Below are 14,650 nucleotides of genomic sequence, written 5' to 3' on the forward strand. Positions count from 1 at the left end.
CTGGGATTAAAGGTGTGCACCACCATACCAGGGCCCCTGCTTCTCTCTTGACTAATGTCAGGTAGATTTTTTTTCACTATTTACTTTTTTAAAAAAATTTTTCCGTTCTTAATTCTCAAAATAGATATGTTACGATATCTTTCAAGTCTAAAAATCTTTCTATTATATAAAAAGAGATATGGCATGTAAATTGTTTAGCTTAGTACCTGGCACACAGTAAATACTTGGGGGTTGCATGCAGCCTTTTATCACTCTGTGACTTTCTAAGTAATTTTTCCCCTCACGTGGATCACAATTACCACCACAAAAAAAAAAAAAGTAGATCTTCTGTCTCCATCAGTAATACTTGGTTATTCTTTCTTACCTCTACCCAGGATATCAACTGTCCACATCCTCTCTGTCCTTGCTCTGTTTATTTGGGGAATTACCAAAATTGGAGAATCCAAGACAACCAGGAGACTGTGCCCAGTGTGCCTTTTTGTGCAGCCATAAGGAGATACTGTAGGCCTTCCCTAGCCCTCTGTCCACTCTGAAACTATGTATTGAACATTTGGTGGACACCGGTTGGGAGAAGTGGAGTCGGTAGGCATGTCCTGTCCTCTTGGCTCTCAGGGTCTACCGGAAGAAGCAGGCAATAGAGAAGAGAATGGGTAGCTACAGGAAAGAGGATCAGGAGTTGGGAGACAGAGAAGGGGTCTCTGAGGAGCTGCCTTTTAAGATGAGACCTAAGAGAGGAGAGCAGCCAGCTGTTGGGGCTAGCGGGAGGAAGGAGGATGAGCATGTATTAGGCAGGGGAGTCAGCCAGCAAAGTGGGCAGCAGGGGGGCCAGGCCCCAGACCCAGTGAAAGTCACTTTATTAGTTGCTTTTCTCATCACTGACAAAAATCTGACAGAAGAACTTAAGGGAAGAAAATTTCCTTTTGGCCAATAGTATCAGAGAATGAAGTCCATCAAGGCAGAGACAATGTAGTGGAGTAACTTTATGGTGCAGGACAAAATGGCTAAGACTTGTTCACATTTTGGTGGATTTGGGAAGCAGAAAATAAGACCAGAAGGAGATCCTGGCTTAATCCTCCGAGGCCCACTCCCACCTCCAACAGTCACGCCCCCCATCCCAAAAGTCCCACAGCCTCCCAAAACAGCACCACCTGCTGGGGACCAAGTGTTTGAGCACCTGAGCCTGTGAGGGACATTTCGGACTCAAACCACAGCAACTACCCAAGTTTCCGGTAGGTAGCTGGCACATACTGGCTTACATGTTAAAAAGATGCTTTTGACTATGGTAGGAGATCAGGTCAGTGGGTCATGTGAGGGAACAGAGACACCCCAGGGATGGAGGCAAGCAGTCGGGGAGGAAAGAAAAGAACAACGCTGAGATATTTTGGGAGGTAGAAATGACAAGATGGGCTGATGGATTAGATGGGAAGACGAAGGGGAGGGAGTTCTGAGGCTGATGCCAGGCTTCTGGTTTTAGTGCCTAGGTGCCCATTTAGGGGAGGGAGAGATGGAGCAATCAATAGTTCCATTCTGGACATGTTCCATCTCAGCGCATGAGGGGAGATGTCAAGTAGGCAGTCGAATATATGAGGCTGAGCCTGAGCTGGAGATATGAATTTAGGGGTTGTCAGTCATGGGAATGGAAATGATCAGCTGGTAAAAGGAGAGAGAGAAGACAAGAGAACCGAAGGCCAGGCCTGGAGACTCCAGCCATCAGAGGGTACGAATAGGAAAAGGTACCCAACAGTGGAGAGAATGGAGAGGAAGCTGGAGAGAGAAGAAGATAAGACAGGGGGCATAAAGCCCATTAAGGAGGCTGTCCTATGGGAGAGTGGAGGGCAGCTGGGAGTGGCCACAGTGTCACTCACATCAAGAGGCCAAAGGTGGTAAGAACAGACAGGGCCTCCCTCTATCTGGCCACATGAGAGCCGCCAGTGACAGCAGCTAGAGCAGCTTTGTGGACCAAGGTTGGATGAGAAGATGAAATGCATGATGGGAAAGTGGAGACCACTTATAAAGACAGCTCTTTTAAGCCGGGCGGTGGTAGTGCATGCCTTTAATCCCAGCACTTGGGAGGCAGAGCCAGGCGATCTCTGTGAGTTCGAGGCCAGCCTGGTCTACAGAGTGAGTTCCAGGAGAGGATCAAAGCTACACAGAGAAACCATGTCTCAAAAAACAAAACAAAACAACAACAACAACAACAACAAAAAGACAGCTCTTTTGAGACACTTGGCTATATGGGAGAATCAATAAAGAAATCTACCTACAGAGGCCAAACAACCAAGGCTGGGATGTTTGGGAACAAGTAATAGTAGCATGTTTAGAAACCAGCTACTTGATCACCGGGGAGTGAAAGGTCCCACCTCGGGTTTGTTGTGATTTTTTTTTTAAATGATGTGAGCTTACAATTGTGTAACAATTCACAGTTTATCAAGTGTTGTCACACACACTCTGACACTCCTCGAGGCTGTCCTTTGAGGTGTGAGCAGCATTGAGCTACAGATGAGGAAGCTGAAAACTTAGAGGAACTGAGTGACGAGCTCAAAGTCATAGTCAGCATGTACCCCCAAGGCTGTTGGTCTAACCAGGCTGGCACACCCTTTGATATTAGACACCGTAGCTGCCTTTCCTGGCTCCATTTAACTGTGCTTCAAAGCCCCCTTGGACTTCCGCGGATGCCCAGTTCTCTCCAGCAAGCGTCAGGAAAAGGAAGCATGCGACCTCCATATTTTGCCCAGGCTCCTCACTGCGGGGACTGACGCCATAGAGGGACTGTGGATAAGTCACTTCACCTCTGTGCTCCAATGTCCACATCTGTAAAATCGGGTTGCTAACAGGAGCAGCAGCCCAGGCTTATCATGAAGATGAGGTGGGATTTAAGAGTTCTTGGCACAGAGTTTGCAAACGAAGACTGCTCTCTGAAGGCTGCCCAGGATAGCTTTGATGTGTTCCTGCTTCACCTCTCCCCCTCTCCCTCTCCCCCTCACCTCTGCATATACCTTCATACCCTCACCTCTATACACACACACCCTCACACCCTTACCAACAAACACATACCATCACTTACACATATCCTCACCCCACACGTGTACCCTCCCACCCTCACCTCCGTACACACACAATCTCACTCAGAGACACAACCTTACTCTCACCCCTCTTACCTACACACACACACACACACACACACACACACACACACACACACTCACCCCCCTGGTCCCCTCACTCCCCTTCTCTTGGCCCATCCTGTCTCCTCCATCTCCGTTCCTCACCCCCTCACCTCTCACCATCCTTACATCCACACATACCATCACTTTCATCCTTACACCCCCGCCTCTCATTCCTTCACTTTTCATTTCTCACCCCTCACCTTCCCATCCCTACCCCTCACCTCCACACATACCCTCTACCCCCTCCCCTTTCCTCCTCACCCTCACCCCTCCATCCCCTCTCCCCTAACCCCGTATCCCTGTGTTCTGTTTATGAGTACCTTCTGCTGCTGCATGCTCTAGGCATCGCACACGCAGAGACTCACAGCCGTCTGGACTCCAGCAGCATGCACTTAATGAAGGGAGGGGTGTGGAAAGACACCTGTGCCCTCTCAAGAGCAGGCCAGGGCAAGACACTGCAGGGTGTCCGGAAGAGAGAAGGTCACATCTAGTCTGGCAGGTGGGGTAGACTCCACACAGGAAGGGGCCGGGAGGGTGGGGAGAACATTCCCCACGGAGCAAGTGGCTGCAGCTGAACAAAGACAGGCGCAGCCGGAAAGGGCAGGCCATCTTCGGGGGCTGGCGAGGAAGCAAGCTGTAACAACAGCTCTCTGGAGGGGTGGGAGCTCTTCCGGGGGGGGGGGGGGGGCTGGGAACAACAGCTATGGGGCTATAGGGCCAGCCCAGGGTGGCCTGACGGGAGGGAAAGGCTGGTCACAGGGAGCATGGCCCCAACACAGCCTTGCCCTGAGATTGTTCAGAACCCCACCTCAGAACAGACTTCATGTCTGTGATCCGGGGAGGTGGGACCAGACTGTCAGACCTCTTCCCATGCCCCATGTAGGTTTGGGGAGGTCCCTTGACAAGTGCTAACTGTGTAACAATCAAGACTGACCCAGCCGATCTGCTTCTCCCCACAATCCCCATAGGAGGCACCCTGAAACTAGCATCCCATGATCATCCAAGAAGAGATGTACAAGGGCCACTTCACAGGATCAAGGAGCATGTGCTCACTCCAGCCACCCAGATTCAGGATAAAAGGGCTAGCTTCCAACATGTGGGGAGGCCATGTTCCCTCCCCTCCTGCTGGGTGGCTCCAGGGCATGGCAAACATCTGGGACACTCAAGAGGCAGCAGGGTAAAGAGGGTATCAATGCTGGACATTGTGTGAAGACTCCCCCACCACATCCCGGGAGAAGGACACTGGCTTTGCCCATCTTGTAAGCTTTAGTCAGACCCCTGGGCTCACAGACCTGCCGGGCTGTCCCACTCCAGCTTGGGGATTGCCAAGTATAAGATAGAAAGCCTCTACATGGAAACGTTCTGGTGTAATGTGAGAGGGCAGGTCCAGATGCACGCCCTGGAGCCACACTCGTGGTCTCCTCATTTGGTCCAGTTTCTATCCTACAGAAGGGAAGAGTGGAGTCCAGAGCCAAGCCACCACCCTAACTGCAGCAGTGGGGGCCTCCATGAAGCAGCGGTCTCAGAGCGGAAGGCACTTTGCAGACGATGTAGAGTGCTGTTGCAATGTATAGTTCTTGTTACCTCCACCGCCGCTCATGTGAAGCTCATGGACATTCCTCAGAGCCACGACTTTGGGGAAGCTACCAGAGAAATAAACATGGACAGGACTGGGCTTGGCATCACAGGCAGCAGGGAAAGAGCATAGAATTCCTGCCCTGAAGAGAGAAGCCCAGTGGCTGCTCACAGGTTGTGTGACCTTGGACCTCACTTGGCCTCTCTGACCCTCAGTTTCTTTTTCTGAAGCACCCCCTACCTTTTTCTGTCTGGGTTATGTGGGGCTCGAGCAAGACAATGAATGGCAGTCCTCTTAGCGAGGCCGACATCCCATGAACACTGTGGTCTGGTGGACGTAGTGTGATAGAAGAGCGGAGGGCCTGGGGCTTTCAGGACTAGTATTTAGCCCTCAAAAGTCACAGCCCTGGGGACGGAGCCAGCTGCTGACAGCGTTCTGTCTCTCCCACCCCGACGTGTCTTTAAAGGTAACGTCGCGCCCTTGATGTTCAGCTCCCAGACACACTCCATCAAGGTGTCTACGGCGCACCCTCCCCTCACCGGATGCTGACTCAGCCCCCATGAGCTCCATCTCCCCTTTCTCTCCATGGGTGCCAGAAGGCTCTCGGCCAGCCACCAGCATCCCCCAGACTTCCCTGGCTTCTGGTGACAAAGGAGAAGGCCAGGTTGGATCTGATTCAGGACTAAAATTTCTCCCGAAGACCTAGGCGAGCCTGTCTGTTGTCCTCCCTGGGTCATCTAAGTCAGCACTGCACTTCTCATGGGAGGCGCACTCAACTGTAAACACAGGCCAGCCGGCAGGCCCCGGTGAATGGGGCGTGGGGGGGTTTCTCTGGAGATCCTGGCAGGTCACTATTCTGGGCACGAGGCATCGTGCTTGGCCATGCCGCCTGGGAAAATCTTGGGTACCCTCAATTTGGAAAGGTGATGGGAAGACACTGACTGAGGGACCCTTGAGCCCACAGGACTTGGGTGCGAGCTCAGAGATTTCACTCAGTAAATACTTACTGAGCACCTACTGTGTGCCGGGTGCTGTTCTAGGTAGTAGAGCACAACGTGGAGGAAAGGTTCTACTCTGGTGGAGCCCACATTCCAGTGGAACCAGAGAGAGCAGGGGAAGAGGAACAAGAAGACAGACTGGTAGAGCTGTGGGCTAGATGGGGACAGTGGAGGAAGAGGAAGTGGGTAGAGGTACAGATCATAAGGAGGGCTTGAGGGAGGTGGGGGAGGGAGCCCGCTGTGCGGCTGTCTAGACCAGCGTCCCACATGGAGAGCACAGCAAGGGCAAAGTCCCTAGAACAGACGCATGTCTGGGGCTTTGGTGTGACTAGGAGGCTGCATGGGTTCAGGAGAGACAGGCCGATTCAAACTCTGTCCCAGTTCCCTAGAAAAAGATCCAGCAGGTTTGCTGGTTAACCCCCGGATACGTTGGTAGTCTCTTGTCCCAGGTGCCATAGAGCTGGTGGTTCCTGCTGGCAGACAGTTGTCTCAGCTCTCAACAACACAGGCTTCCCCAGGGACCACTCACAGGGGTGGGTGCTCCTGGGAGAGCAGAAGGAGGCCTGGGCACAGGCACCCTCACTGATCAGGCAGACCTGATACTGTTTGCCCTCAGGAAGCACTCACCACCTCTCTGAGCCTCAGTTTCTCTGACGGACCTCATCTGTTTCTCCTCTGTGAAGTGAGTGACTAGCAGCATGGCTTCCCATGCCAGCCTCCACCGGGATTTTGTTAGCTGTCAGGTTGTTAATGCTAAGTTAATGAGGTCATCAGTGGGAAATCGCCTTTTACGGTGAAATGGGCAAAGTAAATGTCCGGGAGGTGTTTCTTCAGCCAGGCCCTTAGTTTAGGGATTGTCCCTAGCTGCCCACTCCCCTCAACCAGCCTGACCCTTGGATTGTGTTTTACATGGCTCTGATGCACTTTTCTCTAGCCTCACTTTCTTTCTGAGCTTCCTGAGACAAGGCTCCTTCCTGTGCATGCCAGGGACCAAGTTACTCGAGCTACAGTGGGCTTTGAGCTCATTGCCCTGCTCCAGTGAGCTGGGTGGACCCAACCACTCACCCTCAAAATCCTCTCCCTGTTCCTTCTCCAGGTACAACGGCCCCAACCTGGTGTTGAAGTACGACCGAGCCCAGAAGCGGCTAGTGAACATTGCAGTGGATGAGCGCAGCTCACCCTACTACGCCCTGAGGGACCGGCAGGGGAATGCCATTGGGGTCACAGCCTGTGACATTGACGGGGATGGCCGTGAGGAAATCTACTTTCTCAACACCAATAACGCCTTCTCAGGTGAGGGTCAGGTTGTCGGTCTTCTTCCTGCCCCAGCTACCTCTTCCCTTCTCTGACAGCCCTTTTCCGGGCTGCTCTCTGCTGCCTCCAGGATCTCCCTGTGCTGGGCCAAGACCCCAGGATGAGCCTTCATCTCCTGTGATGGGGCTTGGATTTTCATCCTCGGGACCCTGGACGGGGACAGAGGGGCATGAAAACGACAATCTTCTCCCTCAGACTGGTCATCCTTTTCTCCTGCAGCCTAAGACACCCTGCCCCCCTCCCCTCCTCCCCTCCTCCCCTCCTCCCCTCCTGCCATCCCACCACTGGTCCTCCAGCTCATCCCCACTCCCCTACGCCACTTCTGAAGTCAACAGATGTCCCCAGGTCATTCCCATGCTACCCCAGGCCTTTCTCAAATGCTCTGTAGTCCTGGAGTTTTCCTGTCAGCTTTTAGACTAGTTCAAGGGCTTCTCCCACTGAGGTGCCAGACTGAGCCTCTGGATGTCCGGGCAGTGATGGGGCCGCAACCCTGAGGGAGGCTGACCTTGAGTTCTCAGAACCTCCTCCAGCTCTTTTCATATTGCCCCGTGCATCATCCCTGCCACCTGAGGGTCTCTGTTAATGCATTCCGGCTCCTCGGGTCTGGGGATGAGCCTGTTGTTTCTGACTGCTCCTGGGCTACCAGGCGCAGATGGCCCAGAGACCACAGGGAAACTGATGTCCGTCAGTCTAGTGGTGGCTAATATAAAGAAAACCTCATGTGTGCCAGGCCCTGACCCCCAGACCTCAGAGCTTTATTTCAGGCTGCCCACAGCACTCTGATTAGTGAATTAGTAGTCTTACATTGAAGAAACTGGGGTGCTAAGAAGCTTACTCACCTTGAAGTCCCTAGATTCAAACCCAGGGTCCCACCCCAATCTATCCTTTGCATCAAGACATGCTACAGCTCTTCTCAACCCTCTGTCCTCAGGGAACCTGGCTACAGTAGATACTAGGATCTCAGAAGTTAGAGGCTATATTCTTGGGGCTGCAGACCCTTACCCCTGACCCACATTTTCTCAGACCTAAACCATACTCACTAATAAGCCCACTCCTGTAGCATCTAGAGCATCCTCAACCACAGCACCCCCTAGAGGTGAGGTTGGGTATGCACAGGACAGACTCTTGCTCTAACCTGTGGTTCAGATTTCCACAAACAAGCACTGTCCTGAGCTCTCCAAGGTCCCGGAGGCTACAGTGCCTGGCTACAGTGCCTGGCTACGGACCTTGCCCCACAACACACACACACACACACACACACACACACACACACACACACACACACACACACACACACCCCGGTCAACACACACAGGCTTTCCCCAGCTGCCAGTCTCAATCCAGCATCCAGCCCAGGCTGCCCCTGGAGTTTGGATTCAGCCAGTTGCATGAATGGGAGGTAAAGAGGTTGGGGCCCTGTGCCAGGGGCTGGGGTGGGCGGGCTGGCTGGCTGGTAGCCAGTCTTGTGCCGCCAAGAAACAATGAGCCACAGCCCCGAGTGGTGTTTTATGGGTTTTCATCTCATCTTGCCACCGAGTGAGGCCTGAGAGATGGTAATTATCCCAACACAAATATCAGGGCATGATTACCCAGCTGGATTTACTGCCCTCTCTCCACCAGGCTGAGATTGGATTAGGACACGATTAATTGATGGGCTGATCAACTCTTTAATGTGGGGCAAGGTCAGGAAAAGATCAGAGTCTAGGATGCCTGCAGAAGGTACAGGTCCCCAGGAAGGCCCTGGAAGGCTAGGAAGCAGGAACGGGGACAACTGTCCTAATTGGACTCTGCCGGCAGGATGCCAGAGAAGGGAACAGCTTCCCCCAAGCCAAAGCACCTGGAGGAGACCCTAGGGCCGTCTCCAAGGCAGCAGCCCTTCCCATTCTCTTGGAGCACTTACTGTGAATCCCAGAGTAGAGGCTCTGTAGAGCTTCCTGGGGGGGGGGGGACAGCCTCCCGCTGAGCTGCCACAATCAAACAAGGCTGGAAGTAGGCTAGGACCCCGTTATCAGACTGTGACACTCAACTCTCAAGTCCACACTGCAGCCCAAGACGATGGTCACTACCTGGGAATCATGCCAGTTCTGTGTTAGCCAAACAATGAGGGTCCCCCACAGATGTACCCATTTCCCGGACAAATTGCTAGTGACCACCTGCTATGTGCTGGCGCTGTTGTAGGCACCGAGGATGCCTCAGTGTGTGGAACACTGCAGCTTCTCTCAGCGTCCGGCATCCTCTCCCAGTCCCTGATCTCTAAGACCCATGAGAGAAAGCCCCTATATTGGTTACTGTGACTCCCAGTGGCCCCAGCCAGGTCTTTACTGTCCCAGGAGCTTAATTAAAATTGAATAATAATTAAGTCTCAGGAAGAAAAGGTGAATGAGCCACTGCCTAAGAAGAGGAAAGCCAAAAGAGATGTCAGGGGGAAGCAGGCCACACAGAAGACCTGGCCGTAGGAGAGGGGTACCAGGACACCTGGAGGGGCAGAGGCAAGGACAACAGTGCCCAGCGGCCTCAGCCCCAAGTGTACACCTCCCGATGACCTTCTGTGGGTTTGAGGGATGTCTGTGGGTTTGAGTTAATTTTGTAGTTGAGTGATCCATTGATTCATCAACAGGGGGTGGGCATGGAGCAGGGGCATTTGTGCCATGTCAGCACTTCCTTGGGTCCAGCCCAGACAGCACTCGGCCATCGCCACCCTGCGCTCTGTGGCGGTCCTGAGAGCTTCTCTGGGAGCCTTAGCCAGCCAGTGAAGTCACGTGGCCTGTGGGGTGTTGACAGTCTCTCCCTCAGCCAGCTTTCGGGATGTTAGCACTGAAGTCCCTGGAAGCACCTGGGTGCCTGCAATGCCCTCTGGGAGTCAACCCATGCAGACTTTCCTGGGTGACCTTAGACAAGATCTTGACCCCTCTGTGTTCACTCATCTGTAGAACAGGAACCATAGGACCTGACAAACTCTCCTGCCTCCAGAGGCTGCAAGACCGTATTCAAGGGCCTTCTGGTTACCTGCCACCCTTCCCGGTGCAGCCAAATTGCTGGGCTAGCCTTCTCCTGTTTATCCCACTTTCTACAGCTTTGCCTGAAGTTCAAACTTGCTATTCTTCCCACCTAGAATGCTTTTCCTGCTGATTTTCCCGGGACTCACCCTTCGAATAAGGTCTCTCTCAGCACCTCATCTCAAATTATGCCCTGTATCTTTAGCTGGCTTATTTGCCTCCTGCCTCTCACTCCTGTCTGAAAGGGGGTCGTAGGCTAGCTCTGTCTGACTCTTTGTCACTTTGTACCCCAGAACCCATAGAGGTGCCTGTCACTTAGCATCAAATACAGACTCTTGAGTAGACAACTGGAATCAAGGGTGAAAAGATCTTACTTTGCACTGCATTTGCCAAACAACCCTGACAGCATGGGGTGATGCTGAGGCAGATGGGGGTCCCAACGGGGCTTGGCTCAAGGCTGGAGAACTGGAGAGGGACCAAGAGAAGAGGAGGACTAACCACACTCCCAAGAAGGCCAAGGCCTGGAAACCCACGTGTGCTGAACTGACCTGGGAAAAGGCCAGCCAGGGTGCTCCCACGGGAGTGTGCACAGGACAAGGAGGGGTCGAGAGGCAGAACCTCCCTCCACAGAGCCCGGGACCTCCTGAAGTTCTTGGGCAGAGTCCTCCCCATGGAGATCCCACCCTGACCCACCCTGGCTACTTCACCACCTAGCCCTGACGGGTAGTGTGCTGGTGGGCGGGTCAGCACCAACTGTGGACCCTCATTTACTTTCTTTTCACCCACTCAGTAACGAGCATCCGACTTCTGTGTGCACAGCACTATTGCAGTCCACATTCCTAGAGACTCCTTGGGAGGTCCCACACTGGCACTTATTTCTGTGACTCCCCTTTGAAAAGTTCAGAGCCGTGTTTTTGGGTGTGTCTTGTCTTCCTCCGAGGACCTCTATTTTAACCCTTATGCCTGAACCTATATTAAAATATCTCCGTTAAACCCCAGCTCTGCCTCATAGACCTCCCCCTCTTGTGCACACAGCATGCCCTGATCACAGATCTGCTGTTTGCATTTCCAGTGCACTTTGGATATTAGCTCACAACAGCATACAGAAGGATCTCACATTCTTCTATGGCTGTATAGTACTCCTGTGTATAGACTTGTCATTAGCGGAATCACTCCTCTATGGGGAAACACCGAGATTGCTTGCAATTCTTTTCTCCTTACAAAGAATGTCACTTAATGAACGAGTTCGTACAATCCACCATTTCCCATGATTGCGCAGATATTGGTAAGATAAGCTTACAGAAATGTAGTGACTGTGTCAAAGGAATATACACATATAGCTCAGAGTGCCAGATGGCCTTCCCTGGGGGCAGCACTTACCACACTGCCTCCATGTCCGATGAGCAAACACTTGCCAAGGCTTACCAACACAGTGTTCCATCAATTGTGTTTTCAGTATTTGCCAATCTGAGAGGAAAAAAAATTGATTTCCAAGTGTAGTTTTAATTTTCATTTTTCTTAAATGAGTGAGGCTGAGAATATTTTTATATATTTGACTCTCTTGTCTGCTCCTAGCCTTTGCCCATTTTTTTCCCTATTGACTATTGGTCTTTTCTTATTGATTTGGAACACCTCTTTATAAATTAGGAAAATTAGCCCTTTGTCTGAGACACACGTTACGGTTGGTCTCCCTGGTTTGTCTTGTTTCTCTTGTCTTTGCTCCTAGTGGGTTCTGAAATCCACTGTGAAAACTTCCACTCTCACACGCTCAGATTGCTGACTCTCCCTTTACAGCTTGTGGGCTGTGTCGCACCTAGAGGGGCCTTCTGCAGGGACACTGGTAACCTCCCAGGTGTCAGTTACCAGCTAGAGAGAAGGAGGAGGATCTGGGCAGGTTGCACTTCCAGCCTCCTCTGCCTACACAGCAGATGGGCCATCTGCTCTCTAGAGAGGCACCCCTCCTTCAGCCAGGCCGGCTCCAGCTGCACCCAGAGGCCCTGCACCTCACTCCCCATGGTGTGATGCTGGGCTGGCAGCTTTGGAATCAGCTGGAAACTCAGAAAAACACAGGTTCTCTCCAGCTTGACCCCACAGCTGCTAGCCCAGAACCCATTTGCAATCTTCAGGAGCTTCCTGTGCCCCAAGAAGTCCAGGGGGTGTATGTTAGTGTATGTCATCTCATTTATTTCTGAGTCTCCACCCTTTTCTGCCAATCCGCCCTGAAATGGATTCTCGGGTCTCTGCATCCCCAGCCTACTTTCCCTTAGATTCAGAGTCCCGGTTCTCAGCTGTCCCAGCTTGGCCCCATTTCAAAGATGAGTTCAGAAACTGTATGCTCCCTGGCCAGCCTGTATTGTGCCGCATCCCATGTGGCCAATGAGCAGTGTGACCGGAGAGAGGCTGCCAGAGCAGCACCATAGAGTAAGGGAAAAAAACAGGTGTTGTGACACTTGTCTGTGGCCTCAGCACTGAGGAGGCAGAGGCAAGATCAGGAGTTCAGGGTCATCCTTAGCTACGTAGTGAATTTTGAGGATAGCCTGGGCTATATGAGAGCATGTTTTCAAAAACAAAAACTGGGGACTAGGGAAATGAATCAGTAGAGTGCTTCTGAGTTCAATCCCCAGAACCCACATAAATAAATCAGGTCCCAACACCAGGAAGGTAGAGACAAGCAGATCCCTGGGGCTCACTGGTTAGGTTTAGCCCACTAGGCATGCTCCAGGCCGGAAAGAGACCCTGTCTCAAGAGGAAAACAAAACAAAAACCAAAGTGGACAACTCCTGAGGAATGACAGCCAAAGTTGTCCCCTGACCTACACATGCACCACACACACAAATACTCATGAGTATTGGGTCCCAGAGTTCATCACTGTGGTCTTAGCTGAGGACCTGGAGCTTTTCCCACTAGCCTCGTAACACTGGGTGAGAGGGCTGTGCCACATCATGCCAGTTAGGAGCTGGGCATTGCCATCACTCAGCAGCTGTGCAACTTCAGGCACAGGAGTTGATACCTGAGCCCCAGTTTGTCTGTGTGGCCTGAATCGTCTTGGGGAGATTCTGGAGGAGGATAAGGAAGCTGGCAGAGGCACCCTGCAGAGTCTCCCTCTTCACTCTGGGGTAGAGGGAGGAAGAAGGGACCAAGAATTCTACCAGGGACCCTGTGAGCCTGAGTTCATTCTTTTGAAATACATGCTTTGTCTGAACTAGTTCTCTGTCCCCTGGGGCCATCACTGCTCTGCTGGCTCTCCATTGACTAAGTCTTGTGAGGCATTTGAAACTTAATGTCACAGTTGCCCCCTGGGATGCGGTTTGTTGAGGACTGGCCTGGTCATGCCCTATAATTCCCTGGAGGAAGGGGAAGAACTGGACAGAGATGATCTTATTGTTTATGGTACTTATCCTGTGCTGGTTTGTTGGAAGCACTTTGCAGACATTGACTTATAACTGCCTGATGGAGAGGCAGCCATTCCCATTATCCCATGTCATAGCTAAGAGAAGGACAAGTCCGTGGCTCCCTAAGATCAACCCACAAAGGGATGTTGCTGGCTGTCACACAGCCACCCAGCTGTTTGGTGGTAACCTTTGTGCCTAAGAGCTCCCAGACTCACCCCTGTGACACTGACCTCCAGAGACCCTCCCTAGCCCTGGACATCCTTTTCCTGGGCCCCACTCTTTCAGTGTCTCCTCCAGGGACTCAGGAGAGCTTCCTTCATCCTCCCACATTACTGACAGTCCCTCCTCTTTCTGAGTACCGGCCCACTTTTGTGTGGGGCCCCGGGGCAAAGTGCAGCTACAAGAAGCCAGGAGGCAAGGCCCACTTCAGCAGTGACTTGGGCCAGGGGCCAGGGCTGGGTGTTTATTGCCTGTGCCATCGACCCGCACAGCTTGCTGTTTATCTGTCTTCCTGACACACCTAATTACCCAGGTTGCAGCTGCCAGCGCGTTTTCTCTTCCTAAATCACGGGCTCCCAACCCTCCTGTCGCCCAGGCCTCCAGGCCTCTGCCTGCAGAGGGCTGCCATTGATTTTACCGTTCCCGTTTATGATCTACAAGGCTCCACATCGCTGTTGCACATTTTACCTTAATTAGTTTATTCTTCTGGGCATCTCTGGTGAGCCTAGAAGCCATGAGACCCAGTGAGGACGGACCAACGGTACAAGATACCCAGATTCCTTGGCTACCAAGCCCAAAGCCTGTTCAGACTTGAGCAGCCTAGACGGTGACTTGCTAAGCCAGAGCCAGCATAGTTAATGAACAGGTCTCCAAAGAAGGGTTCCATGGCCACGTACATCTGGGAGAGGCTGGGCTCAATAAAATTAAGTAGACAATTTGTTGCAATCTTTTCAAAGTTTTAATAAGTTGATATCTATTGAGAGGCTTCAAAGGTTGGGCAGATACAGTCCTTCCCAGACTTGGAGGATGGTGGAATTCTTCCTCCAAGTTGCTCAGAGAAACCAATGTTGCCCACCCAAGCTTTGGTGAAACGTATTTGATGTCATTTCAGGAAGTGGGTAGGAGAGTTAAGTGAGCCCCAGTGTGAATGAGATGGACAAGGGTTGCTCTCTGCTGGGGAAGGCTGGAGACCTGCAGGGGCCATCTT

The 14,650-nt window shown here is 52.2% G+C and overlaps 1 protein-coding gene across 3 annotated transcripts in view; it reads left to right on the plus strand.

Annotated features, from left to right (window-relative positions):
* Crtac1 (cartilage acidic protein 1) overlaps window positions 1-14,650 on the plus strand; it is a 142,509-nt gene that overhangs the window by 85,099 nt on the left and 42,760 nt on the right. For all 3 annotated transcript variants that reach the window (XM_059257894.1, XM_059257901.1, XM_059257910.1), the window contains exon 3: window positions 6,838-7,034. In XM_059257894.1, coding sequence (XP_059113877.1) covers window positions 6,838-7,034 — 197 coding nt within the window. The remainder of the gene's footprint in view (window positions 1-6,837; window positions 7,035-14,650) is intronic.

Source organism: Peromyscus eremicus, chromosome 1 (assembly GCF_949786415.1).
Source record: "Peromyscus eremicus chromosome 1, PerEre_H2_v1, whole genome shotgun sequence".
Classification (NCBI taxonomy): domain Eukaryota; kingdom Metazoa; phylum Chordata; class Mammalia; order Rodentia; family Cricetidae; genus Peromyscus; species Peromyscus eremicus.